Source organism: Mrakia frigida (assembly GCF_051309035.1).
Source record: "Mrakia frigida strain ATCC 22029 unplaced genomic scaffold BDY24scaffold_14, whole genome shotgun sequence".
In the NCBI taxonomy this organism is placed as follows: Eukaryota; Fungi; Basidiomycota; class Tremellomycetes; order Cystofilobasidiales; family Mrakiaceae; genus Mrakia; species Mrakia frigida.
Window position 1 is genome coordinate 267970 of NW_027481267.1, and position 22429 is coordinate 290398.

The 22429-nt window shown below is 54.6% G+C and overlaps 8 protein-coding genes across 8 annotated transcripts; 5 read left to right on the top strand and 3 right to left on the bottom strand.

The window, feature by feature from the left end:
- Positions 1 to 181: 181 nt before the first annotated feature.
- Positions 182 to 4772, bottom strand: BDY24DRAFT_51593 (F-box/WD repeat-containing protein). Its single transcript, XM_076644961.1, has 11 exons — positions 4476 to 4772; positions 4335 to 4363; positions 2763 to 4255; positions 2601 to 2668; positions 2304 to 2492; positions 2255 to 2257; positions 2030 to 2194; positions 1753 to 1960; positions 1621 to 1675; positions 1167 to 1538; positions 182 to 1095 (listed from the first exon to the last, which is right to left on the bottom strand). The coding sequence occupies exons 1-11, from the start codon at positions 4653 to 4655 to the stop codon at positions 273 to 275; spliced, it is 3585 nt and encodes a 1194-aa protein (XP_076496941.1). The 5' UTR covers positions 4656 to 4772; the 3' UTR covers positions 182 to 272.
- Positions 4773 to 5332: 560 nt separating this feature from the next.
- BDY24DRAFT_388132 (uncharacterized protein) lies at positions 5333 to 5867 on the bottom strand. Its single transcript, XM_076640312.1, has one exon. The coding sequence runs from the start codon at positions 5725 to 5727 to the stop codon at positions 5566 to 5568; it is 162 nt and encodes a 53-aa protein (XP_076496942.1). The 5' UTR covers positions 5728 to 5867; the 3' UTR covers positions 5333 to 5565.
- A 1931-nt stretch (positions 5868 to 7798) lies between these two features.
- On the top strand, positions 7799 to 9232 carry BDY24DRAFT_388134 (uncharacterized protein). The gene is made up of 3 exons (XM_076640313.1): positions 7799 to 8364; positions 8439 to 8679; positions 8783 to 9232. Exons 1-3 carry the CDS (start codon positions 8203 to 8205, stop codon positions 9061 to 9063), a joined length of 684 nt encoding a protein of 227 aa, XP_076496943.1. The 5' UTR covers positions 7799 to 8202; the 3' UTR covers positions 9064 to 9232.
- An 842-nt stretch (positions 9233 to 10074) lies between these two features.
- On the top strand, positions 10075 to 11435 carry BDY24DRAFT_51728 (uncharacterized protein). The gene is made up of 3 exons (XM_076644962.1): positions 10075 to 10208; positions 10293 to 10716; positions 10819 to 11435. Exons 1-3 carry the CDS (start codon positions 10173 to 10175, stop codon positions 11274 to 11276), a joined length of 918 nt encoding a protein of 305 aa, XP_076496944.1. The 5' UTR covers positions 10075 to 10172; the 3' UTR covers positions 11277 to 11435.
- A 1131-nt stretch (positions 11436 to 12566) lies between these two features.
- Positions 12567 to 15622, top strand: BDY24DRAFT_388137 (major facilitator superfamily domain-containing protein; the record flags this gene model as incomplete). Its single annotated transcript, XM_076640314.1, has 16 exons — positions 12567 to 12761; positions 12873 to 12926; positions 13028 to 13156; positions 13244 to 13265; positions 13375 to 13404; positions 13491 to 13572; positions 13658 to 13764; positions 13859 to 13944; positions 14047 to 14148; positions 14235 to 14305; positions 14397 to 14535; positions 14646 to 14747; positions 14851 to 14931; positions 15001 to 15069; positions 15157 to 15305; positions 15406 to 15622. 16 exons carry the CDS (start codon positions 12567 to 12569, stop codon positions 15521 to 15523), a joined length of 1536 nt encoding a protein of 511 aa, XP_076496945.1. The 3' UTR covers positions 15524 to 15622.
- A 524-nt stretch (positions 15623 to 16146) lies between these two features.
- BDY24DRAFT_414910 (uncharacterized protein) lies at positions 16147 to 16792 on the bottom strand (the record flags this gene model as incomplete). Its single annotated transcript, XM_076643378.1, has 3 exons — positions 16147 to 16228; positions 16303 to 16341; positions 16419 to 16792. The coding sequence occupies 3 exons, from the start codon at positions 16790 to 16792 to the stop codon at positions 16147 to 16149; spliced, it is 495 nt and encodes a 164-aa protein (XP_076496946.1).
- A 213-nt stretch (positions 16793 to 17005) lies between these two features.
- On the top strand, positions 17006 to 19302 carry BDY24DRAFT_388144 (D-isomer specific 2-hydroxyacid dehydrogenase). The gene is made up of 10 exons (XM_076640315.1): positions 17006 to 17137; positions 17263 to 17356; positions 17454 to 17549; positions 17672 to 17787; positions 17863 to 18120; positions 18268 to 18378; positions 18554 to 18683; positions 18767 to 18912; positions 18983 to 18998; positions 19075 to 19302. Exons 2-10 carry the CDS (start codon positions 17269 to 17271, stop codon positions 19164 to 19166), a joined length of 1053 nt encoding a protein of 350 aa, XP_076496947.1. The 5' UTR covers positions 17006 to 17137; positions 17263 to 17268; the 3' UTR covers positions 19167 to 19302.
- Positions 19303 to 19392: 90 nt separating this feature from the next.
- Positions 19393 to 21632, top strand: BDY24DRAFT_388146 (HMG-box domain-containing protein). Its single transcript, XM_076640316.1, has 6 exons — positions 19393 to 19799; positions 19876 to 20182; positions 20487 to 20561; positions 20764 to 20876; positions 21034 to 21345; positions 21461 to 21632. Exons 1-6 carry the CDS (start codon positions 19788 to 19790, stop codon positions 21563 to 21565), a joined length of 924 nt encoding a protein of 307 aa, XP_076496948.1. The 5' UTR covers positions 19393 to 19787; the 3' UTR covers positions 21566 to 21632.
- The last annotated feature ends 797 nt before the right edge of the window (positions 21633 to 22429 follow it).

The window sequence follows — 22429 nt, forward strand, 5'->3', positions numbered from 1 at the left end:
ACTGAAGAAAGGGAAAGGCCAGCTCGTTGTTGGATTCAAGAGAGGAGAGAAAGTAAAGCAAAAGACGGGGCGTTCGTTCGTTATATGTAGGCAATGGAAAGAAGGCACAGAGGAGAGAGTAGAGCGAAAGGAGGGCAGGACAGAAAGAGAAAAGGAAGTGTAACCTGAGAGAGTGCCCGAGACGCGACAGAGAGAAAAAGAGATGCGAAGAAGAGACCCGAAGAAGAAGCTAAGCAAAGGAGACGCAACGAAGCAAGTATAGAAGAGCCAGCTCAATCGTCCTCCTCCATCTGGTTCGAGTCATATGGTGCTGAAGGTCCTGCTCCTCCTCGTCCAGCAGCAGCAGCACTCGAACTGCCTCCTTCGAACGCATCGTCGTCCTCATTCCCATCATCCAGCGGATCGATCCTTCCCATCCTCGAGCTCGTCGTCGACGTGCTCACTCCCACTCTGTCCGCTTCCGACCTCGACATGATCGCTCGACGCTCCTCGTCCTGTTTCCTCTTCGCATAGGCCTCGGGTCCCCAAGTCGATCTCGAGTTCCACGACGTCGAGGGAGCTCCGTTGGATGAAGAAGCTTCGGACCTGCTGGGTGGACGAGGGACGGGTCCTGGTTTTCGATCGAAGTTGGAAGAGGAGGAGGGACCGGATCCTGAGCCTGACGCGACGGCGTTGTTGGAGAACGACGAGGCCGCTGGTGCTGAGGAGTTGGAGGAGGAAGAAGCTTCCTTGGAAGGAGTTCCTTGAGCGATGGAGAAGGAGATGGGGATGTCTGTTGAGACGTTCGGGTTGGTAGAAGGAACCGTGGCGTGCTGGTTGACTGGTGTTTTCTGAGGGTCGTCGACGTAGGTTGAAGTCGACGCGGAAGGAGCGACGTTGACGAACGCTTGACTGTACTGCTGTCGTTGGAGAGTGACGGAGGGAGTGTAGGTGTCGGGGAGATCGGCTTGATACATGGGGTAGTCGCTGGTTTGCTGGTAGGTTCGAGGTTCGAGCCGGTTCTCTCGTTCCCAGTCGGGGATGATGAACTCGTCTAGGGACTCGTCTCCCGCTCCGTCGTCGTACCCACAGTCTCCAAAATCGATGACGTCGAAGCTGCCACATACGAGAGGAAGAGAGAGGTCAGATTGATATCTCGTCGAGAAAGCAGAGACGAGAAAACTCACACAGTCATCCCTCCTCGATTCGACGCGGAAACGAGATGCCTCCCCGAGAACGCAACCTGCCACACTCCCTGAACTCCCGTCACCAAATCCCTCACGAAGCTTCCATCCCTGATGTCCCACATCTTGAGCGTCCCTTCACTCCCACTGATGATCTTCATCTCGTCGTGCTGGAAGCAGGTGATGGCTCCCTGATGGGCGGTGAGAGTGTGCTTGCAAGCGAGGGTGGTCGCATCCCAGATCTTGATCGTCGAGTCGGCAGCGGCGGAGACGAGATTGTTGGGAGAGATGCAGAGGAGACCGACGAGGGAACCGTGACCTTCGAGAGTTTGAAGACAGGTTCCGTGAAGGAGGTCCCAGACCTTGACGGTTCCGCTGAAGAAGGAAAGGAAAGATGAGAGAGCGAAGTCAGCACTCGTCGAACAGAAACGCGCTTCTTCTGATCGATCGAACTTACTCCATCGATCCCGAGGCAACGCGGTTCCTCCTAGCATCGAGCACGACCGAGTAGACTGAACGAAGGAAGGACGGAGAGGAAGTCAGCCTTCGATCGACTCGACGCGTCGAGCCATCGCAATTTCGAACTCACCCTTCTGCTGATGACCTCTCAAAACGTGCAAGCACGTTCCCTTGACAATATCCCAAACTCGAACGGTGCAGTCGTAGCTTCCCGATACGCAGTACTGTCCGTAGGCGGCGATGGCTCGAACGGCGTTGGTGTGACCTTCGAGGCAGTGGTTGTGGTAAGGGTTCTCGTGAGGGAGGACTGGATCATCGTCCTTCTTGGGTCGATGAGGCTGAGAGGAAACACGAGACGAAAAGTCAGCGAAGAAACGAGAGAACAAGGAGGGAAACACGTCGCTCACGTTGGTGACCTTGGGTCCGCTTGGAGATCGGAAAGCAGGCTCTCCCTTGCTGGGAAGTTTCCAGACTCGGATGTTGCTGTCTCGAGATCCGGTGACGATGAGTGGGTAGGGAGGAAGGAACTCTCCGTTCGGCTGTCGAACGGGGTCGACGATTTGAAGGCATCGCTGAAAAAAAAAGAGAGAAAAGACAAGACGCGCCGAGGTCAGCATTCTCGAATCGATAACGACCTCGCAGCTCGAACAGATGACTAAAGGGAGAGATGATAATCACGACTGTACTGGTATGGCCGTGGAAAACGTGCGTCTGCTCCTGCTTCTCGATCGACCAGACTCGAACGGTTCGGTCGGTGCTCCCGCTGACGAGAACGTCTCCCTTGTACTGAAGAGCCCAAACTCCTCCTTCGTGACCGTCGAGTCGGCATCGGAGTTGACCGTCCTTAATGTCGTAGATGTTGATCGAGTGCTGAGGAGAGGAACGAAGTCAAGAGAAAGGGAGTCAGCGGAAGAGGTTCGACGAGAGATCGAGACGCGTCGAGAAACGAAACGAAACAAAACGGAAGACGAGACTCACATCGTCACTAGCAGAGACGATCTTGTCCGTATCAAACTGGAGACAGGTGACGACGTGAGCTCCGTGACCTGCAGAAGCGAAAGCGATCGAAAGGAGAAGAAGTCAGCGAGGGGAAACGAGAGACAGAGAGGAACGGACGAAACGAAGAGACTCCTCGCTCACCGTTGAACATATGTCTCCCTCCCGAAGGTCTAGGTTTCGCCCAGTTCACCGCCGACTGCTGCCTCATCCTGTACACCTGCTTCAACGGATGACTTCGAACCCTCCTTCCGTCATCTCCTCCCAACCCACTCCCAACACTGTAAGCTCTCGACCTGCTGCTCTCCTCCCAGCCTCCTCCCTCCAACGTCGCTCTCGTCCCCTCAACCGGCGTCCCCAACGGGAACTCTGCAGCTCTCTTCGCCGCCTTGTCGAACCTATCCCTCACCTCCCACCGCTTCCTCACCAACTCCTCCTCCTCCTCCTCTGCCCCATACCCCCACCAAAGCCCTTCCTCCTTCATCCTGCCCACCCAGATTCCTCGTTGCGAATCCACCATCGCGTTCCATTTCTTAGAGACTCGAGCGGCGGAGGCGAGACCTGCTCGAGGAACGAAGGTGAAGATGGCGATGGAGATTTCGGTTGGGAAGTGGGTGACGAAGTCGAACTTGAGAGCTGGGGAGATGAAGGACGAGAGGCGTTGGATGGTGGATAGTTCGGAACGACGGAAGCAGTGCATGAGGAAGTGTTCCTTGAGTTTGGTAGGGAGGTTGTCGAAGGTTGAGAGGAGGGAAGGAAGGGAGTAGAGCATAGCGAGCTCCTGACCTGTTCCGGTGGAAGGTTGGGAAGCGGAGATGGTAGTGGTTGTGCTCGTAGTCGAGGAAGTGGGAGGCGGAGGAGGGAACCCGAAGGCTGCCGCTGAGGACGAGGAGAGGGAGGTTGGGAGACCTTGTCGAGAGTTGTGAAGGGTAGGAGAGGTGGAGGAGCTGAAGCTTCGTGAGAGACCGCCGGAGGGAGATTGGGGAAGTTCTGCGAACGAGTTGGTCGTAGGATGAGGAGTTGGGAGGCCGTTGCTTTCGTCTCGAAGGCGTTTCCTCGGTGGACTGCTGTTGAGATCCTGATCCGATCGATGAAGGTTGAGACCCGTTCCTCCTGCTGAAGCCGGTGACGGAGAGAGAGCGACGACCATCGAGTTCGAGTTCGACATTCCTCCTGTTGCTGCTGCTGCTGATCCTCCGTCTTCGATGGCTCCAACTCCTCCAACCGCGTCCTCCCTCTCCTTTCCCTTTCCTCGATCCCTCTTCTCTCCCCTCCCAGTACCTCCAGATCCTCCCAAAGCTTCCACAATCCCTACCCTCTCTCTCGCAACCGTTCCGTTTCCCCACGATCCATCGAACTCTCCACATCGAACCCAACCTCGACCCTCTCGACTTGCCTTCTCGGCTTCGACCTCCTCTGCGTCGGTCGTTCCTTCCTCTCTGAAGATGACCTTCTTGCCTCCGAGGTTGAGAGCGAAGAAGCGAAGGTCTTCTGGAGTGGGAGTCGTACTGAGAGGGTAGCGAGTTGGCGAAAGGTGGGTTGGCAGGAGAGGGAGCGAGGCAGGTGGAAGGAGGGAGGTTGGGTGAGGAAGTCGAACGGGAGGGAAGTGGGTGATGGTTTGGGTTGTGTGGGTCGTTCTGATGAATGAAAGTGAGACAGGGAGGGTAAGTACATGCGAGTCCAGAGGGAAGGAAAAGATAAACGAAGGAAACTGACGTGGTCGTGGTCATTCCAGGTTCCCATCTCTGTGGAAGGTCGAAGAGGAGGAGTAGGAGGGAGGAGAGAGAGGGAGGAGGAAGATGAAATGATATCAGAGACGAATCTTCTTAGAACCCCTAGGACGAAGAGTCTACTCACGAGATACATAGCACCATCTGCTCCTCTCATGACCCCCGAACCTGAAGCGACGGAAACCGAGGGTCCTGAGTTCGAAGTTGAAGCTGACGGTCCTCCTCCTCCTCCTGAAGTCGATGCGAGAGCTGAAGCGTCCGACACTCCTTCCATAGCCGAATCATCGTGAGGTTGAGGTGTAGACATGGTTCAGCCGTAGATTCGAAAGGTGGTGGTTGGAGGATATGCGTGTGTTGAAGCGAGGAGAGGAGTCGAGTCGAGGGAGGAGGAGGGACGAGTGGAGGGAGAGAGAAACGGGTGGATCTACCGACGAGAGAGAACAAAGCCAAAAGAGGGGTCACTTTCTAGTTCCAGTATAAAGAGAGGAGGAAAGAAGAAGGTGGGGCTTACCAGGAAAAGGAGTAAAGAAGGAGGAGGAGAAGAAATAGGGTTTCTTGAAGGCGAGGGAAAGGGGAGGGAGAGGAACGGGAGGAACCTGGGCGAGAGAGCAAGAGCGGAAGGTTTTCCCTCAAGCGAAAAAGCTGGGTGTATGCGAAAGATCAGAACAGCTGGTCAGCGGCTTGAAGAGTGTCGAGAAGGAGGAGGAGAGAGAGATAGAGAGACGTACGATGGGTTGAAGGTGGGAAGCTGACGAGAAGGGAGGGCTCTGAAAGAAGGTGCTCTCAGTCCTGCAAAAACAAGGAAAAGTGTAGATTTTTCAGCATGGTTGGAAAGCTGAGACTCTCCTCATTCTCGTAGATATGCTTACCTTGTCGAAAAGTAAGCTTGGTGGTTGTAGAGATGCTCGTGGTTGGGAGGGAGAAGGGCAGGGCGGCCATCTTCCTCCCTTTGGTGAGCTTCGATTCAATCCATTCCCTCAACTACTTCAGCTTCTTACTGCCGCCTCTTTTTCCCTATCCTCGCTCTCTATGTCAAGGTAAGTGCATACCCCGGAGGATCTCCTAGTCCCGAGCTGAATCTCTCCTGCGTCTTTAGAAGAAGGGAAGATCGAGACATGCAAGCAGCGCTGGAAGCGTCTCAGCTCGCTCCTCCTCCTCCTCCCACGCTCGCTCCTTCCTACGTCGCTTCCCCCTCGACAGGATCTTCTCGTCCAGCATCAGCAGGAGGAGGAGCACCTTCGTATACTTCCAACAGTCGACCTTTCGCTTACGACGCTTCCTACATGGCCAACTCGGTGGATTCTCCCAGTGGAACCCTCGACACCGTCGCAGGAGAGCTCGCCAGAGGATTCGACCATTGGAGCGGTCCTCAAGGTCATCCAAGACCTACCCTCGGAGATTTAGACAGCAGCTACGATAGTCAGAAGGGAGGAGAACAGCAGAAGTCGTCGTCGTCGTCGTGGAGAGGAGGAGGAGGTAGAGCGGCACCTGTGAGGGAGGAGGAGGAGGACGAGGAGGTCGTTCCAGCTTCGGATGGAGAAGAACCAGAAAGTGAGTACAATTTTCATTCCGCTCGAATTGTAGAGGGAGGAATAGACATCGTAGGAGCTGGTTTCTAGACGAGGAAGGGTCCCAGAGCAACGGGTGGAGGGAAGGAAGGAGGAGAGACGCGTCTGCTTTCCTTCCTCTCCTTCCTTCGATTCTTCGCGTCGTTCCAGCTTGATATCTGGGCCCCCAAAGCGAAACAGCGTCTCCTTGGGGTACCGAGAGGTCCGCATCGAACAACTGAGCGCGACCGCTGTTCTACTTGAAGCAGAATCCCTCCCACAGAAACGTCGAGCTCAAGCTGACCGAGCTCCTTCCTTCCGTCCTCTCCTTCAGACGCCAACCCATCCACCGCCGACGTCTCTTCCTTCCCTCCCGATCAACAACCCTCGACCCACTTCAAATCTTCCACCATCTCCAACTTCACCTCTCCTTCTCACAAACCCAGCAACCCCAAATCCACCACGGATCCCATCCGATCCTCCACTTCAACCTCCTCCTCGTCAGGTCCAGGTTCCTCCTCCTCCTCCTCCAAACTCGCACCAGCACCACCTTCTTCCTCTTCTCGAAAGAGAGCTACCCATCCTCTCTCGAACCAGCTCTCCAGATCCCCTGGTCCTCCTCAAGCAGCCGAGTCGTCAACCAGCGGTGGAGGAGCGCCAAACTCACCCTCGAAGCTCAGAGCTCTCTCGTCCATCACCAACGATACCCACCCTTCAGCAGAAGCAGGACCTTCCAAACCTAAACCCAAACCCAGACCCCAACAACACTCCTCCTCTCCCGCTCAACCCAAGAAATCGAACCGTCCCAAACCGAAACCGCAAACCCTCAAACCCAACCCTCCTCCCGCTCCTCCTCCTCCAGCAGCAGCAGCAGCTCGTTCCTCTTCCCCAGTCGCCGACGCTCCCTTCGAAGTCTTCTCCCTCCCTTCCAACGGACCCACCGCCACCTCCAACTCCGTTCTCAACCACCTCGACGACTCCTCCCAGCCTCGAGGAGAATCTCCTGATCCTCTCGGTTCCTTCGACTCCTCCCTCCCCGTTCGAACCAACGCGTCGGCCTCGGCCTCCACTTCCATCACCACCACCACCGCTACAACTACGCTGAGAGGAGTCACCAAGAGGAAGGCCAGCGCTGCAGTCCCGACATTCAACTTCGCGGGAGCGGAACAGTACCCTTCCTCGTCCCCTGGGTACGGAGGTGAGAGTCCTCCGACTAAGGCGAAGAAGGCGAAGGTGGTGAAGGAGAAGAAGACGGGGGCGACAGCGAAGAAGAAGATGAGTGCTGCTGCGAAGAGAAAGGAGGAGAAGGAGAGGATTGAGAGGGAGTTGAAGGAGATGGAGGTGGACGAGGAGGAGCAGGAAGAGGAAGAGTCGGTGGTGGTCGTGGTTCCTTCTCCTGCTGCTGCACCTTCGTCGAAGAAGAGTAGTGTTGGTGCTGGGAAGAAGGGGAAGGGGAAGGGGAAGGAGAAGGAGCAGTCGAGTCGAGCAGTGATGGGGAGTCAGATCGAGGACGACGACATGGAGGACGACCTTCCAGCGCCACCAGCCCCAACCTCTACCTTCGACGATAACTCGGACGCTACGTCCATGAGGAGCACCAGCACGAGCACGACCGCTCAGAAGAAGAAGAAGGCTGCTTCGACGACGACGAAGGGTCGAGGCGCGTCGAAATCGAAGTCGAGATCACCCGTAAAGAAGCCTACCACCAACGCCGTCGCGTCAACCTCGAAAAAGTCTATCGGAAGAGTGATCGACATCGAGGATACCGACGACGAAGAGGAGGAGGACGACAAGATGCCTACGAGGAAGTCGCCTCGATCCAAATCCAAAGGGAAAGGGAAGAAGAGGGTTCTCGACACCGGCGACGACGAGGACGAGGACGAAGTCATCATCGCTGCTACCGCTCAACCTGAGCCCGAGACGGATCGACACGCTGCCGACGACGAACAGGACGAGGAGGACGAGGAGGACGAGGAGGACAACTTCCCAATCAAGACCTCGAAGAAGAAGAAGAAACCCGTCGCGTTCTCGGACGACGACGACGAAGACGAACACTCCATCGCCTCCACTGCTCCTCCTCCATCGAAGAAGGCCAAGATCGACGCGTTGTCGAAGTCGAAGTCGAGATCCAAGTCCAAGAAGAAGGTCGTCGACGACGACGAAGTATCGGAGGAGGACGAACCTCGACGGGACGCAAGGGAGCAGACTCAGGAGGAGGATGTGATCGTTCAGATTGGATCGTCGTCGCAGGCTTCGTCGGTGGTAGTTGGGAAGGGGAAGGGAAAGGGGAAGGCGGTGGCGAAGAAGATGGTTGGTGGGGCGGGGAAGAAGAAGAAGTCGCCTGTGAAGAAGGCTGCTGGGAAGAAGGGGAAGAAGGTTGAGGAGCAGGAGGAGGAAGAGGAGATGGAGGCTGAGAAGGAGAAGACTCCCGAAAAGGAGGAAGAGGAAGAAGTGGCCGAGAAGGAGAAGGTTCGTTTTGACCCGTCTTCTCTTTCTGTCGTTCTCGTCCCTTGACTGACTGTTGCTGCCGTTCTCTTATTCAGTCCATCGCACCCTCATCTCCACCTCCTGCTGCTGCTGCTGCCGTCCTCCCTCCTCCCAAGTTCCTCGCTCGACCCGGAGCCAACAACGCTGCGAGCAACAAGCAGTTCGAGATCCCTCGGCACACCTTCCCGTCGTTCAAGGATCGAGGGAACTACGCTACCTCCGGAACCTCAAGAGCAGTCAGCAACTCTCCTGCCCCCGTCGCTTCAACTTCAGCTTCTGCTTCGTCGGCGAGAAGAGGTTTGTTCTACCTTCCTCCTCTCTCCCTCGCACTCTCTCTCTCGACTTGAACTGACGCGTCTCGACCCTCTCCTTCTTTCCCTCTTTCCCCACCTTTCTACAGCCTCCACCTCCGGTCTCCTCAGCATCATCAACAAACACTCCATCGCTCCCACCGCCCCTATCCTCACTCGACCAGGCATTCGACCTCCAGGTCTCTCGAAACGATCCAAACTCCCTTCCCTTCACACCGTCATCCTTCCGCCCCCCAAGAAACTGCCTCCTGCGCCGGTCAAGGCTCCGAGGAAGAGGAAAGGGGATCCAGATGCGGATCAGTACGATTCGGACGAGTGGGAGGAGATGGAGAAGGAGAGGATCAAGAAGGAGAGGGAGTGGGAGGAGTGAGGGAGGGGTCTTGCACGTTTTGGTTCTGTTGTTTTCTTTCGTTTTTCGTTTCTGGGCTTCTTGGCCGTTTCGTTTTTTTTCGTCTTTTTGGTTATTTCAGCAGCACAACCTTATTACTCTTACTCAACGAGCTCCGTTCGTCTTTCCCCTATTTCATCGTGGTGTTACCTCAGAGCGAGAGCAAGAGCAAGGACCAAAAAGCGACGCGTCTCCACCATCTTCTCCCTTCACCCAACGAGCAGATTTTGGATCGAACCGTCTTCCCACAGAGTATTTCCCGCTTCGGATTTTGCACCAAGAGGTCTTATCGCTCTGACTCGGTCCTTCCCGAGCTGGTTTTGGAGACGTTTGTCCTCAGGCACCTCAAGGCGCTGTCAAGGCGCCGTTGAGGCGACGTCTGGAGGAGGTTGAGAATCACGCTGGAGCTTGGAAGAATTGACACAGGCCGCTCTTTCTCGGGACTCTTCTAACCACCACCATCGACTTTTCCGTCCGTGAGTCGTCTTCCTGCTTTTTGCTCTTTCCATGGCTTCGGGAGGACTCGAGCTCGCTTTCGACGAAGCTCACTTTCAGCCCTCCCTTCCCTTTCTCTTTCGTCGACGATGACAACCCCTTCCGTGTCCTTGAAGGCTTCTTCGACTCTCCATCCTCGACTCCAGAAGTAGGTACATACGCTCCGCACATTTTGAAGGCCGAAGTTTTGCTCGCTGACTCGCATGTTCAACCTCTCGAAACCCTCCTCAGGCTTCAGCCCTCCTCCCCCCTTGTCCTTCGACGATGTCCAAACGACCTCCTTCCCCGATACCCTCGACCTCCGAGCCACCGTCCAAACGTCCCGCCTCCTCTCAAGACCTCCCCGCTCCTCAGAGATCGCTCACCTTCGACTTTTCGGACGGAAACATCGAGCTCGTGATTGGGGAAAAGCGGATCTATCGAATCCACAAGAGCGTCCTTGGTCGAGCATCGAGCGTCTTTCGGGATATGATGGAGATCGCTAGGGATCCTCAGGTGGATGGAACGGAGGGTCAAGAAGTCTCTGGAGGAGTTGGGAAGGCTAAGAAGGTCGGGGAGGGAGAGGTGTTGGATTTGAAGGAAGACAAGGTGGTCGAATGGGAGCTGCTGCTGTCGCTCGTGTACAACGGATCGTGAGCTCTCCTCTTGTTCTTTTCCTGCCTCGCTTCTGCTTGAGACGCTAATATGATCGATTCCTTGTCTTCTCAACTTCGCAGCAAATTCCTACCCTCCTCCCTCCCTCTTCACAAGCTCCGTTCCCTCCTTCACCCGGCCTCTCTCGCAAATACTCCTTCGACGACCTCTACTCCACCGCCTCCACCCTCGTCCTCGACCGCTTCATCTTCGAGGAAAACTTCATCCTCTACCATAAAGCTCCCTACCCTGTCTCCATCTACCAGGACCCTCTGTACTACCAGGGAGAGACGCCAGATCCGGTTCACCCCTCGCGGTCGCTTCCCCTTCTGATTGGGTTCCTTACTCTCGTCAGGGAATTCAACCTCGAGGAGAAGAAGAAGGGAGTGATCGGGAGGGTGTTTTACTGTATAGTTCTGAGGTATTCGCCGGACTTTGACGGGTTGACGAGGGTGACAGGAGGGAAAGCGACGGACGGGTGGAAAACGAGTCTCGACGCGAACGATGGTGAGTCTTCTTTGACTCTTTCGCTTTGTTCCTCGCCTTAATCTTGTACCAACTTTAACCCTCTATTTCCATTCTTCTTCCACTCTATCTCTCGTCTCACAGTCTTCACCCTCCTCCGCCTTCAATCCTTCCTCCTCGACGAACAATCCCGTCTGCTGAACGAGAAGGCCTGCCCCAGGATCTTCAAGAAACACTACGCCTGCCACGGAAATGCCGACTGCGAAGAGGCAGCTCTTCTCGGATGGAAGGATCAGTTCCAGAACTACTACGACGACGAGGAGGATCGAGCAACCGCGTACGGACCCGGGGAGGAGGGAACGAACGTCTACATCAAGCACTGGCTGAAGAAGATCGCTGAGTGGGACGGCTGGGGCGACGGGGAAGAGGACGTGGAGGATGGCTGTGTCCAGGAAATCTACCATGACTGGAATCAGAGGAGGTACAACGTAAGTAGTCGAGTCGCGTTCGCTCGACGATCGAGTTTCGCTGATCCTTCTTTGGGTTGTCGCATGTTCTCAGTTCGAGAAGCAGATCTATTCGATATGCGGTCTTCCCATTGAGATGGAATGGAGGCCGAAGGATGAGGACGATGAGGATGATCAGTGACGGGAGCAGAAGGAAGAGGGGAGGCGACGCCTTCGACTGCATCGACTTTTTGTTTGTAGAGGTTAACGAGATAGAGTTCTGCTGGTGATCTCGATGTCCTTTTAGACGCAGGCTGAGCCTCGAAGGATCTCGAATGGAGCTGTGATCCGACGGCGTGTGCTACTGGGGGAACTGGTCCGACGACGCGTCGATATCTTCTCTCACCGCTTCGTTCACTTTACCCAAAGCTTGTCAGGACCATTGTAGAACCGTTTAGACGCTCGTTTGAAGGTTCCTACTTCTCGAGCCAGACGAATTTTGAGAAGGCGAGAGTTTTCGACGCGTCGCGAGTCGCGTCGTGACAAAGGGGGGCAGAAGGGAGAGGGAAACAGACGTGGCTGGTGAGACAAGAAATTTATAGACAGATGTACCGGTTTGAGCTGGGATGGACGGACGTAAAGACGAACATAGAGAGGTGGAAAGGAAAGGAGGAACGAGCAGAGGCTCGATGGGGACCGTTGAAGATCGCCTTCCGTAGGAGAGAGATCAAATTTTCTTTGAAGGTGAAGGTCAGTTCGAGAAACGGGTTCAATGGTGAAAAAAAAAACTTCTCACGTCCCTCAGCAAAACGGCCTCACCTTGGCCTGGCGGGTTCGATTAGGTTGGATTTCCTCCAACCCCCTTCTTTGATAGGCTCTCCTCTTCCTCTACACCCTTGTCCTTCTCAGCCTTCAAGCTCATATATAAACAGAGAGTCCTCACTTGCATCTCTTCTTGTTTTGAAACCTTGCACTTTTCGTCTCCTCCTCCCAGCGCAAGGGACTCTTCTTTCAAGGTCGAGGGCAGGAACCGTCGAGCTCACCAACCTCGCTTCTCCTCCTCTTCTCCTCCTCTTCTTCACGATCAACGCCGCGCCCACGACCACCCACACCCCGCACGAAACAGATCCCATCTGTACCGAGCTCTTTTTTTCTCTCCCTGCAGTCGGGTGCAAAGATCGCAAAGAGGACACATCCATGGAGACGCTCTCCCCTCATTCGTCCCTTTCTCCATCCTTTGCTTCCTTCCGACAAAACCCAACAGGACCCGGACTCGATGGGGTTTTTCTGTTCCTTGGCTCATGCACATCAGATCAGTTTTGATCAGATCAAATTTCCTTCCCACGAACCACCACCTCCTTCGAACTCGCCCTCTCTCTTCTCCTCCTTCTCCTCCCTTTCTCCCTCCCTCGACCTTCCCTCCCTTGGGCTTTCCCTCCTCTCACCATGCCCAACAACACCACCTCCCTCCAATCTCAAGAAGAAGATGTCGAAAAGACCTCTCCCCAAACCTCCTCGGACATCGACGTCGATCAAGTCAGCCTCGCGACTTCGGAATCGGAACGAATCGCAGAGAAACGCTTCCTGAGGAGGTTGGATGTATGCTTGATGACTTGGGCCTGGTTAGCTTACATTATCAAGGTGAGTGGTCTTGATTTCGGCTGCTGGGAGAGGCCAAGGGAGGGAGAAAGAGCGTCGAGCTCACCTTCTCCTCGCTCTCGTTTTTGTTTGGTTCCTGTTCGTTTCGTTCAGCAACTCGATACCAGCAACTACAAGGCCGCTTACGTTTCAGGAATGAGGGAAGATGTACGTATCAGGCCACCGAGGCAATTTTTCTCTTCGACGGTGAAGATCGACTCCCTCCGAGCCTTCCTCCTCGCTCACTCCCCTTCTTCTTCTACTACCAGCTCGGCATTGTCGGAAACCAACTCAACTATTTCGACACCTTTTTCCGTATCGGCTACGCCCTCTTTCTCATTCCCTCCCAACTCGTCCTGCTCAAAGTCAGGCCGTCGCTTTGGTTGCCCGGGTTGGAGGTGAGTCGATTTTGACGTTTTTCTGCTTCCTCGACGATCCATAGGAGCCGTGTGCTGACTCAGTGCCTTGGGTTTCTGCTCGTATAGCTCTGCTGGGGTGTTTTGACCGGTGAGTTGAGTTGGGAAGCGTTTGAGGGAAGAGAGGAGGGAGTGCGGTCACGACGCCTCGAGAGGAGAAGTGAGCTGATCTGCTGTCGTTCTTGCTTTCGCTCTCTCAGGATTGATGGCTGTGGCGACTAACGTGAAAGGTCAGTCTCTTTCCTGTGCGTTTGATCTCCCCGCTTCTTCGTCTCGCTGACTCTCGTGTCCCTCCCTTCTTCGTTCTTTCATTCAGGAATGTACGCCATCCGATTCTTCATCGGAGTCTGCGAGGCTTCCTCCTACCCCGGAATCATCTGCATCCTATGCAACTGGTAGTGAGTCCACCATTCTGAGTTGCGCTCGACCTGAACGAGGGAGAACGACGAGCTAACCGACGTCGTTCGCTTTATTCTGATGAAGCACCCCCGCCGAACTCGCCTCTCGAATCGCTATCTTCGGAACTTCCTACCCTGCCGCCAACATCTTCGTCTCGTCCATGCAGGCTGCTCTGTACAAGGGTATGGAAGGTGAGTTTGAACGAGGGACGAGGACGATGGAACGGACGAACTTGAACTGACTCTCCTCCATCCCTTTCCCCCGTTTCGATTCTCTCTTTTGCAGGCTACGGTGGTCTCCCAGGATGGAAATGGCTCTTTATTTTCAACGCTCTTATGACCGTCATCGTAGCTGCCGGAGGATTCTTCCTCGTACGTTCTTCCTTCGCTTCCACCTCTCTTCCCTCGACGCGTCTCTTTCCTTCGCTCGTTCTCGAACTGACGCCGCTTCATCACTTCTCGTTCTCGCATCAGCTTCCCGACAACCCAGGAGAAACCAAGGTCTTCTGGCTCTCCCCTGAACAGAACGTTCTCTCCAGAGCTCGAATGATCCGTGTCAGGAAGCTCGCCCCAACCGTACGTCCTCTCTCTCTCTCTCCCCCTTTCCTCTCGTCGATTCCTTATGCTCACGTCACGTTTTCCTCTTGGGTTAAACTTGACAGGTGCTCACGCGAAGCAAAGTCAAGAAGATCTTCTCCTCTTGGATCATCTACGCTTTCACCGCCGCCTACGCGTTCGTCCTCTCTTCCTCGAACTTTCCCGTCCCGTTCTCGCTGTCGAAAGCAACCACCTAACATCCTCTTCCGAGGTCTTCTTCTTCTCAGATGCTGGTCCTTCTCCCAAAACTCAAACGCGTACACCATCCTCTTCTTCAACTCTATCAAGAACAGCGACGGAACGGCAAAGTTTTCGGTCCCTACCCTCAACGCTATCATGATCCCTGGATACTTCTTGCAGATCATCGTGAGTTCTACTAGACCGAGCTCAGAGGCCGTTGTCGAACGACCCAAAACACACGATGGACTCGAGTTGGCTGACCTCCTCCTTTCGTTTCGTTCGATCTCGCCTCAAAGGCCATGCTCGCTTGCAGTTGGGCCTGTGGGAGATGGGGAAATCGACTCGGTTGGATTGTGGGACAGGAGGTCACTCTTTTCATCGGAGCCGTCATCCTTTCTGTACGTCTTCCTTCGATCCTTCTTCGTCCTCGACGCGTCAAGACCAAAGCTGACGCTCCCTTTCCCTTGTTTTCTCCCAACTCCCTTCCTTCGATTCCCTCAGGTCTGGCCAGCCTCCTTTGGTCTCAAAACCTTCGCCTACTACATTCTCTGGCTCTCCAACGCTGCGGGACCCATCATGATCGTTCGTTCTCATGCTCCTCTTCTCCCTTGGTCTCGCTCTCGCTGACCTCTCCTTCCCTCGTCGTCTTAGGCGTGGATGGCCGACATCTGTCCTTCCCCTGAAGAACGATCCATCATTATTGGAGTTTCAGTCACCTTCGTTCGTTTCCCGTTCCATACTTCTGCGCCTCTTCGTGTCCGTTCACACGCTGACTTTCCTCTTTAATTTCTTCGCCTCGCTCTCAAGGTCTTCATCATCGACGCCTGGGCCAACATTCTCGTCTACCCTACCGTCTCAGCTCCCAACTACCCTGCCGGTCACAAGGTCGCTGCTTCTTATTCAGTCGGGTGCATGGCCTTCACAGGACTCTTCTGGTACTTGGAGAGGAGGACGAGGTTCGTCCACTTCCTTTCGGTCTTCTGAAGGAGAGAAAGGAGAGCTAGTCTATAGAAAGGGTGCTGATCACGTTTTCGGTCTGTTGTTTGAACTCACCAGGGCCTCCAGGGAGTTGGCTTTCGAGGGCGAGCAGGAGAGGGAGCGGGAGCACGAGGAGGAGGAGCGAAGCAAAGAGAGGGAGACGGAGACGGAGACGGGAGGTGGGGAGAAGGCTTGATTGGGTTGAAGGAACGATCTAATTCGCTTAGTGTACAATGACAATGAGGTGCAAGGGAACTAGAGGAGAAGAGAAGACGAGAAGATCACATCGCATCGCTCGAGAACGTGAAAGCGAGAAAGCCGAGCAAGGGAAAACTAAACTCGACGCGGCTCTCTCCTTCCTTTCTACGTCCATCCCCTCTCCGCTTAATTGCAAACCTAGTACAGAAGGAACCAATATGAGAAGAGAGGCATCAACGATAGGGACGAGTCCCAACGCAAGTGAGCCTCGAGTAGGGTGAGGATCTCGTCGCGTCGTTGGTACGAGCAAGAACCTTTGCGACGAGGAGGTCGGCAGCTGTGAGGCAGGACCAGGAAAAGGAGATGAAAGAAGAAGAGGGAAGATGTCAGCTCGGCTTTGGATCAGAGCGGAATGAGTCGGGAGCTGAACGCACCGAGAGCGAGAGCGTGGTAGTGCTCACGCGTCGACGACGGTTCGAAGGAGCGCGTCCGCAAGATTTAAGTCGATCAATAAACCTGCAAGCAACGAGAGAAGTAAGCACAGGATTCAGCTGGTGTATCGAGATATATCCGAAGCGGACGAGCGCAGAACGAACCTGTTCCTTCCCACATCTCACAAGCTCACGACCTCTGCCCTCCCTCTTCTCCCTCTTGATCTCCCTCCTCCGTGGCCTCCACACCGAACTTGGCGATCAGCTCCTCCCTATCCCACGAGTACGCACAGCCAAAGTCAGCTCTACTCTTCGCATCAAACTTCATGAAATGAAGCCGACTCACTGCTCCTTCAACACCTCGAGCAGCTCCTCGATGCTCGCTCTGCTCCTCCACGTCTAAAGGTCAGCTTCTATCTCTCTCATCCTGCTCGCAAAGAGACTTCTGATGATCCCACTCACCCACTATCCCCCTCTTCCTCCTCCTCCAAGCTCACCGGTCCCTCTTGAAGCTCGACGATCCAAACGCCTTGCTCCTCCTCTCCCTCCCTCTCGTTCCCACCACCTTCCTTCCTCACCCCTCCCTCTGCGACGACCATCACCTCCTCACTTAAGCTAGTGACCTCTCCTGCCTTGGTATCCCAAACGAGCACTCTCTTTCCTTCTGAAACGAGATGAAGGAGGGGATCGAAAGGACCGTCCGAGGTGAAGTGGTACGAGATGGAGGAAGGGGAGGAGAACGTCGAGCTTGAGCTGGCCGAGAAAGAGGAGTGAGATGAGGGGAAGGAATGGGTGGAGAGGAGGATATGGGTGGGGATCTGGGAAGAGGAGGTCATGGTTGAAGAAGGGAGGAGAGAGGAGAGGGAGAGGGGAGGGAGAGGGGAGGGAGGGAGGTTCGAGCTCGTTTGATTCGGTTTGAAGAGGGATTCGAGGAGTAGAGAAGCAAAGAAAGGATAGAGGTAGGTGAAGTTGGTCGTCTGGGAGGAACCAGAAATCCTAAATCGAGGATGGGTTGAAAGGGAGAGGATGGACGTTGGGAGGGAAGGAGAGGTCGACCTCACCTTTCGTTCTTTTCAGCCCAACTTTCCTTTTTTTGCCTCCGTCCCGCTCCTGCGACTTCCTGCTTCTCACCAGTCCCTTTCGACATCTCCTCTCAGCCGTTTCCTCCGAAGTTCATTTTTGTACGCGTTCTTCCGGGGAGCAGGAGAGAGAGAGACGAATCCAACCTCCAAGTCGCCGCGCTGAGGCCAATGGACGGCCTTCCCACGCTGACCCTTGTTTAATCTTCAACCACCACCTTCTCAAGCTCAGTATGTCCCGTAGGATTCTCTCTATAGGTCGACCTTTCAGTTTGGAAGCCAACAACGTCCTGGATGAGCTAGCAGCAAGCGACGCAGCTGGTGAGTCCTGCTTCGGTCTTATCGCTCAGCCCCGTCTTCTCCTTCCCTTTCCTAGGGCTGATTCTGCTCCTCTTTGATACTTCTTGGGATCTCATAGACGTCACTTTCCTGCCTGATCACTTGAAGGAGCGAGCTGAGATTCTGACTTGGATGGAGAAGGAGAGTCAAGGTAGAGAAGGGTTCGAGGGATTTGGTGAGCTCGACGTTTCCTTCCCTCCCTCTTCCCTCCTCCCTCCTCTTCTTTCTTTAAACCAACTTATCCTAGCACTTGAAGCTGACTTTCACTCTTCATTTCCCTCTCCTCTCCTTCGTCAGTCTTCTGGATCTCTCACATCCCCCTCATCGTCCCAACGGACGACGCTCTCGTCGCTCCTCTCCTCCCTCCCTTTGCAAGGGAAGGAACCCTCAAAGTAGTATGCGGTCCTGGAGCTGTGAGTCTACATCTCCAATATTATCCGAGTTCTATCTTCGTGACTGACTCCCTTCCCTTCATCTGCTGCTTCCAGGGATACGATAAAGCTCCCGTATCCTATCTCTCCTCCAACAAAGTCTTCTACGCCAACACGCCAGAGAGCGTAGCCGAACCTACAGCAGCCCACACCGTCATTCTCGTTCTTACTTCCCTTCGACACACTACAGCAGCAGAACGATCCCTTCGTCGAGGCGAGTGGACTTCGGGAGGAGACTCGGTTGCGAACAAGACGTTGGGAAGATCCCAGGTTGGGCTGAAGTTGGGGATATTGGGGATGGGGAGCATTGGAAGGGTGAGTCCACTTTACTTCGCTTGTTTACCAATCTGTCTAGAGTGGAGAGGTCGAGTGAGAGAGAGAGGACGATCACAGGCTCTTCATTTGAACGACGCGTCGAGCTGACCTTTTTTATTATTCTCCCGCGCTTATCGACGCCCGCAGAAAGTCGCCCGTTATCTCAAGGAGATGGGAATGATTCCCTACTATCACAACAGGAAGAGGCTCGCTCCTGAGCTCGAGGGCGGTGCGATTTTTGTCGAGTCGCTAGACGAGGTACGTCTTTCGTACCACACGCGTCTTCTCCTTCCTATTTCTCCTAACAGAGTTAAACCTCTTCCAAACCACTACTGCCACAACATTCGAACCATCTATGCCTCGCTCTCTGTCCATTTTTACTCTCCTTCGAGTACAACAACGCTGATCACTTCCTTTCGCTTTTCGTCTCTAGTTCCTCAAACTTTCCGACGTCCTGTCCATCCACGTACCTCTTTCGGAAGCTACTCGAGGAATGATTGGAGCTCGAGAGATGGCGCTTCTTCCTAAAGGAGCCGTCCTCATCAACGTCGCACGCGGACCTGGTGAGCTTTCGTCTTCTCGTTGACGCGTCGCTGGGGTTTTTCACGCTGAACTCTTCGTTTCTCCCCTCTTTTCCAACTCCAAGTCATCTCTGAGCCTGCTCTTGTGGAAGCTCTGAAATCTGGTCACCTTTCCGCTGCGGGACTGGACGTGTTCGAGACTGAGAGCTCAGCAGGCATCGATCCTTGGTTGCTCGAGTCGGATCGGGTCACCTTAACTCCTCACTTCGCTGTAAGTCTCTCTCACCCTGTTATCATTCTCCCACAAGCATCGCTGATCTCCTCACTTCCCCTCCCTGAAGGTCAACGTCTCGAACGGTTCGTTCTCCCTCCCTCTCGCTCTCGATCTCCTCCGTCCCTTTCGCTGACCTGCCTTTCCTCCTCTTCCTGACAGTGCTCCCAACCATCGAACTCGAGCAGCTCTACAACCTTCAGTCGTGGCTCGATACCGGTGTTCCTGCCAACGCGGTCAACGGAGGATGGTGAGGAGGCGAGGAGGGGCAGGGCGACGATCTTGTGAAAGACAGTTCTTGTTTTGACTTTACGTAGATGGACCGAAGCCGACGATAGACTAACATGTACCTAGATGAGATGCTCAGCTCTCTTTCCCCTTCACCGAGACCTCTCACCATCTCACTCTTGCGAACGAAGCCAGAGAAGCAAAAGGGAAAACGAGCTCATCAAATTCCTCCTCCTCCCTCCCTCCCTCGCTCTTCTCTCCATCTCCCTCCCTCTCTCCTCCCAACGAACCCGAACTCAAGGAAGATAGGAAAGGGAAAGAGGGTTGAATGTGGGCTCCCTTACGAGGCGGTTTGGACCTTCCTGTCGTTCCCCTCCGAGGAGAGGAAGCATAGGCAAAATCACCAGATACAAGAGAGCCTCGGCGGTCTTACGTGCACGTATCTCTTCTAACCTCCTCCCGCCTCGAGAGCCGTCAAGGAAGAATCCCCTTGCGGGGTTTCAACGATTTGGAGCTTTAGAGATGGGGAAGTACGGTTGGAGAGAGAGAAAGAGGGGAAGGGACGGCGCGGACGACGTTCGAAATGAGAAAGCGTGAGGAAGGAGGCTGTTGAGCTCGAGCTTCAAACGACCAACACACAGAAATCGATGTCTGAGATGGTGAGTTCGAATCTGGGATTTTGGGAAGGGAACTCCTTAACTGACTCTTTTTGGTGCTCTCTTTTTCCGAGCTCAGAACGTGAAGCTCGAGGCCAAAGCCGAACCGTTCGACTTCTCCTTCCCTCCTCCTTCCCCCTCTCCCTCTCGTCCTTCGATCTCGTCGACCTCAGCTTCCCAGCCTCACGTCAAGCCAGAGCCATCTTCTTCCTCCGTACCGCCTGTCAAATCCGAACCAGGATCGTCCTCTGTAGGCTTCAAGAGGTCGAGGGAAGGGACTTCGCCCGTCCCTTCTGCTCCGGCTGGCTGGATCGAGTCGCCCGAGGCTACGAGGAAGAGGCAGGAGGCTAGAGAGAGGGAAAGGGTCAACAAGGAGAACAAGCAGTGTGAGTTTTTACATCTCTCATTCGGCGGTCGTCGGTGTGTCTCAGGTTGAACGAACTCGAGTGCGGTGAGGATCGAATTGTGCTGGACATTTCTCTTCTCTGAGATCGTATGGACTGGAGAGTCACCAGCCTGGTCTTTGTACTAGCTTCGCCGCTAGCTGGACTATCCCAGCGTTTCAAACCAAGACGAAATGCGGCGTCGAGGAGCGAAGGGAGGCTCATCGTTCGGACGCGTCGCTCTGCCGCAAGGAGAGCTTTCCACGACCAACCAAGCTGACCTTCTTCCACTTTTTTCTCCTTCCAGATGAAAACCCTGCTCAGAAGAGACGTCGTCTAGCACAACCCAAGCCGGAGAAGAAGCCACCGAGTGCCTACAACAGTACGTTCGATTTTCGTCCGCTCCTTACTCCCTCCCTGCCTCCCCTTCCATCCTCACTCTCCCTCTTCAAAGTTGAACTCAAAGTATGACTTCCCTAACTCTACGCATCTATCTCGAGCACCTTCTCGCGGTGTAGCTCTCTGTGTCGCTTCATCCCTTTCTCAACTGACTCGCCTTCACCTTCGTATCTTTCTCCTCGCAGTCTACATGAAGGAGAAGCTCGCTATCGTAACTCTCGAGACTCCTGGTATGCCGCCGGCAGAGAGGTTCAAGATCGTCGCCGACAGCTGGAAATTCTCGCTCAAAAATCCGAAGGTTCGTCGCGTCGCTCTTCTCGCCTCTTCCCTTCCTCTCTCGACGAAACCGGCTGCCTCTCTTGACAGCGCCGTCAACTCCTCTGCGTCTTGTTAACTCCCACTACTTCGACACTAACTCGATTACTCCTCGCTCTTCCTCGTCTTCTTTCTCGCAGAACGTCGTTCGCCCTTGGACCTACGGGCCTCCTCTCCCTGGCGCCATCGAGGAAGGTCAAGCTGGACCTTCAGGATCTGGAACGATTGTTATCGACGGAGACGAGGATGATGGAGAAGTCCAGGTTGTTGAAGACCTCGACTCTCGGCTGCCAGCTTCGGTCGACGCGTCTCTGGAAACGGAGGACTCGACGATCGACTTGACGGAGGAGGGAGATGGGAAGGCTGAGTTCAAGGAGGAGTTGGACGTGAAGCCTAAGGACGAGGCACTAGAAGCGAAGGGAGAGGACGTCAGCCTGACTGAGGAAGCGAAGGTTCGTCCCTTTTCCTTTTCGCCATCGCTTCCACCTCGAGTTCGCTCCCGTTTGAAGCTTTCAACCCTGACTGATTCGATCTTCTCTCCATCACCTCGTTTGGTCCCCTCTACAGCCAGAGGAGGAGGAACATCTCTCGGTACCGCTGTTCTCGTGTTCGACGCGTCCATCGGAAGGGCAGCTGGCGGGAGCTGTAGGCTCATCGTCCGAAGCAGAGTAGAAGGGGAGCTCTCTCGACGATCAGTAGTCTTTAGAGAGCTGTATCGGAATGTACTCTCGTATTGCCGTATATCGTTGTCGCGTCGTTTCGTTTCGTCTTCTCCGCCTCGTTCATCTCGTCACTCCCTTCCCCTCCGTGTTGGTTTCTCGTTCCATGAAACAGAACGATCGATCGTCGCCCTGGGATGCAATTCTTTGAATCATGAAAAGAACCAACAAGCCAGTACAACGACAATGACGAAAACAAAACGAGGAGCAAAACAACCAGACGAGACGCGTCGTCGAACAACAGAATGGCGATTGCTCCTTCTGAGCCACCGTTTCTCCACGCAAAACACTGCCAGCAGCTTTTCAACTCCTTCCTCTCCCCCTCTTCAACCGTCAACCATCCTAGCCTCTTCCCTTCACCTGCCTCCTCCCTTCCCCGACCCTCCTCTCCAACTCCCTCAATCTCCAGCCTCCTCTCCCTCTTCGAAACCTCACAAAGATCCCTGTAGTCCTCCTCCACCTTCTTCCTCTCGTCCTCGGGTGGAGCAGCAAAAGCCTTCAGAGTATCGCCGTGCTGTCTTTGTAGGAGAGGGCAGGTGGTTTCGGAGGGAGAGTTGACAAAAGTCGAGCAGTCTGAGCTCGGTGTTGTCGCGAGGGAGGAGGGAGGGCAGGATGGAGGTCGGTTTTGGAGGAAGAATATACATGACACTCTTAGGGAAGGTGTAAGATTCGGGGAAGGTTTGAGGGGGAGCAGCTGCTGTTGCGGAGGGGGGAGGACGTCGAACTCTCCGCTCCGTCGGTGCTGAAGCTGATGGAAGTGTCGTCGATAGGGACGATGGAGTCAAACTTGGACTTCATGTAGTCGATGGCTTCCTAG